Raw genomic sequence first — 3,410 nt, 5'->3', positions numbered from 1 at the left:
CGGGTGGCAATAGCGTTGGGATTCCCAATTCCTTTTTCTCCTCCCCCCCCCCCCCTTTATTTGCATCAGGTTAAGCAAAATGCAGGCTCCTTTGGCTCTCCTCAGCTCTCCAGCTCTGGTAAGTCACCTTTTACTCAGAGGAGTCTCATAGCAGCGGGGATGTATGATTGCGAAGCCTTTCTCTGTGGTGCTTGGTTCCAAACGCTGTCCTGGACAGCGTGGGATCGCGTGGGTTTGTTTTACCGTGGATTTAACAAGGAAGGGAAACAAGGTGACCTCTGGTGACCGGAGGGTGAATCCGACCATCTTAGCAGACGTACGTTGAACTTGCAGGCCCAAGGGCTTCCCTAAAGATGAGCCAAGTGACGGTCAGAGAGACGCGGTTACCCCTTTCTTCCGAGGGATGAATTAGGAAGAAGACGTTTGTAGTTTAACGCTGGCCGAACCGGTGGGGCGGACGGGACTCGTGCTGTGTTGCGGCGTGTGGCCTGCGGCACTGTCGCGCATGGACTTACTCCTGTTGTAGCCACTTGGATTGTCCTACATCTGCGCGTGCCTTTGCTTTTTAGTCCTGTTTCATTCTTGAGATGTTTTAAAAAGTTCTGAGACTGTTCTTCATAAAATACCTGCTCTTTCCTGAGGATTAGTGCGGACACATCCAGCTACGGGAGTTGATTGTCTTGTGTTTTGCTCCAGTTCCGCTGCTGTTCCAGGGCTCTGGCCAGACCAGCTTCAGTGTCTGTTTTCAGCAGGCCTGAGGTTCAGACGGTTCAGGTGAGACTCTTGCGTGGTAAACCGGGTGCTGTATTTCCGTGCTCGCTGCCGGTGGTACGTGATGGTTCCTCCTGAGATGGAGGAGTAAGTTTGTATGTCGAGAGGATGGCTAGTACGGAGACGTGGCTCCTAGCCCGAATCGGTGATGGCTTAGCAAGCTTGGCTGGTTTTGCCTTGTCTTGACTAGAGGATAAATGTTGATAATCTTTTATTAAAAAAAAAATAAATTTCTGATTAAAAGCGTGTCATTAGCATGCCTCTTCTGTATCCCACAGCCAGCCGGCGCTTCCCGCCCGCCGCTGACCCGCCGCGAGTTCCACACCAGTGCTCTTTCCAGGGATATTGACACTGCTGCGAAGTTCATCGGTGCCGGCGCTGCCACGGTCGGGGTGGCTGGTTCAGGAGCGGGTATCGGGACGGTGTTTGGCAGCTTGATCATTGGCTATGCCAGGTAAGTACGGTGCCAGGCTGGCTTGAATTTATTCCCTTCTCCCAGCACTAAACTGAACGATGAGTAGAGTTTTCTCGGGAATATAGGTCCAGCTCTGCGCGGGTAGTGCATCTAAGCAGACACCGCGTTAAACTGACGCAGTCCTCCTTGGAATATAAAACGGCTGTTACAATCCGTTGTTCTGTTAAAATAAATAAGAGGGCGCCTGGATTGTTTGAACCCACCCTGTACGTGCTTCTGAACGGTGCAGCTGCTCTGTGGAGCTCTGCCCGCCCCCAGAAGAAACGAAGCAGTAGTTGTTAGCGGGAGCTTGTCGCTTGGTGCCGCCGGGGCGGGTGAACCTAGCCTTCAGGGTTCAACATGTCTACATCACTAAAACCGGGGGAAAAATCACGGCTTTCTTCCTCCAGCCTGTGGCTGCCTGCCGTAAAACTGGTTTGTGCTCCAAAATCCGTTGCCGGTGTGACATCATCCTGGTTTTCTGTGATACGGACTCTGGTTTGGGTGTGTTTTCTCACCGTGGATCCTCTTTCCTCCCCCCCCTCTCTCTCTGGTTTGTCGTTTCCCCCCGTCCGACGTGCAGGAATCCATCTCTCAAGCAGCAGCTTTTCTCCTACGCCATCCTGGGCTTCGCCCTCTCTGAGGCCATGGGTCTCTTCTGTTTGATGGTGGCATTCCTTATCCTCTTTGCTATGTGACAACTTCTGGTCCTGGCTGCGGCTTCCACCACTCTGTCCTCTGCGGTTTGAGTCTGCTTCCATCAGAGCGTTCCAGACTGACAATTAAAGAAAAGATTTCTCTAAATAAACTGGTGGCGTTATTATTCCTCCCCCCCCCTCTTTATTTCTTTATTTTTTTTTCTTACGTTCTGGTCCAGCGGTGGGGAAGTCCTTGGGTGAGCTGATGTAGTGGTTGAAGAGGGTAACGTCCCGGGTGTGGGGGCACCCACTGATAAAGCAGAAGGGGAATACGAAATGGTGGCGGGAGGAGAGGAAACCTAACGCGAGGTCAGCTAGATAAGAGAGGATGTCCTCGAACAGCTCGGATCCGTGCGGAAATCCCACCCGGCGTTGCCCTAGTGAAGCAAATACTTCTCGATGAGCTGGCGAAGCGTCCTTTTTTCCCCATACTGTTGTTGACGACGCTGCACGGCTCGTTCATCTGAAAGACAGCTTGTAGGAAAGGGGGGCGGGTGCAGGGGAGTGTGCTTGGCGGTGTGTTAACGGTGCCTGCGTAGCTTGAGCTCCCGGTAAGTACCCGAGGGCCCGCGCTGCTTCGTCTGCGTCTTCTTCTTTCACAAAGAGAAGCTAGCTTCGAGGGCACGCTGTTCGCACGCTTCCTCAAAGCAGCGTTTACACAAAGGACCACGGCTTGAGTTACCTTTCTCCCCCTCCCCGCGACAGTTCCTTGCTTCAGAGATCGGGGCGTGCCAGGGAGGAGCAGTTCCAAAAATCTGACCTGCACCCTGGGCCTTGCGCTAAGGCGGGCGTGCCTGTGAGGAAGGTGGGCAGGCGAGCGCCGGGGGAGCTTCTCCGGTTATCTGCTTTAGGGAATTGAATTAACGCAGCTACCCTGCGTGCCTAAAGCCTCTCTGAAGCGTGGCTGTGACCTCCCCGGAGAGGGAACTGTTCCTCCGTCCGTAACGGCTGCTCGCGCCCCGTGAGGGGAAGGAGGGGGGGGCGAGACGAATTTGCCTCTTAAACTGTCCCTGAGACTTCTTGGAGAAACGCGGCTCCGAAACCAGAAAGGACTCGAGGGAGACCTGCTGGCTGACCCGCGGAGGAAGAAATCCCGCATCTGCGGCCGGGCTGGCTCCCGGGGACAAAGGCGTAACCCCCCAACAGCAAGGCCGGGCTTTTGGGAACCTTCTCCGGGTGTCGATAGCGGGGCGTAGCTGTCGGTGCGTCAGGCGCTCGACGCTTCGCTGTCTCAGGAACGCAACACCCTTCCGGCCTCTGGCGTTTGTTCTCCCTCACGCGTAGGAAACCCTGCGTAAACGTCCGTCGTCGTTGTTGTATCCCGGTAAAACAACATTTTTCGGTCCCGATTTCCCCGGGGACCGAAATCGCTCGCTCGCGCTCGCGCGCTGTTCCTGTAAGTAACCGGGTGCTTCTGGGCGGCTCTGGCAGGTGTCGTAGGGGTGAGATGGGCCCTCGCAGGCCACAGGCGGAGCCGCTGGTTTCCC

The 3,410-nt window shown here is 55.0% G+C and overlaps 1 protein-coding gene across 1 annotated transcript; it reads left to right on the top strand.

The window, feature by feature from the left end:
• The first annotated feature begins 48 nt into the window (after nucleotides 1-48).
• On the top strand, nucleotides 49-2,045 carry ATP5G1 (ATP synthase, H+ transporting, mitochondrial Fo complex, subunit C1 (subunit 9)). The gene is made up of 4 exons (XM_009330139.1): nucleotides 49-118; nucleotides 697-774; nucleotides 1,050-1,225; nucleotides 1,809-2,045. The coding sequence occupies exons 1-4, from the start codon at nucleotides 80-82 to the stop codon at nucleotides 1,921-1,923; spliced, it is 408 nt and encodes a 135-aa protein (XP_009328414.1). The 5' UTR covers nucleotides 49-79; the 3' UTR covers nucleotides 1,924-2,045.
• The last annotated feature ends 1,365 nt before the right edge of the window (nucleotides 2,046-3,410 follow it).

Source organism: Pygoscelis adeliae, unplaced genomic scaffold, assembly GCF_000699105.1.
Source record: "Pygoscelis adeliae isolate BGI_AS28 unplaced genomic scaffold, ASM69910v1 Scaffold338, whole genome shotgun sequence".
NCBI classification, from domain to species: Eukaryota; Metazoa; Chordata; class Aves; order Sphenisciformes; family Spheniscidae; genus Pygoscelis; species Pygoscelis adeliae.
This window is presented reverse-complemented; position numbering and strand designations above follow the sequence as displayed.

What these genes read in the sequence shown, in the direction of transcription:
- ATP5G1 (XM_009330139.1), top strand. Translation starts at nt 80, where the DNA reads ATGCAGGCTCCTTTGGCTCTCCTCAGCTCTCCAGCTCTG. An exon ending in TCCTCAGCTCTCCAGCTCTG is followed by an intron (nt 119 to 696) that starts GTAAGTCACCTT and finishes GTTTTGCTCCAG; the next exon opens with TTCCGCTGCTGTTCCAGGGC. An exon ending in CTGAGGTTCAGACGGTTCAG is followed by an intron (nt 775 to 1,049) that starts GTGAGACTCTTG and finishes TGTATCCCACAG; the next exon opens with CCAGCCGGCGCTTCCCGCCC.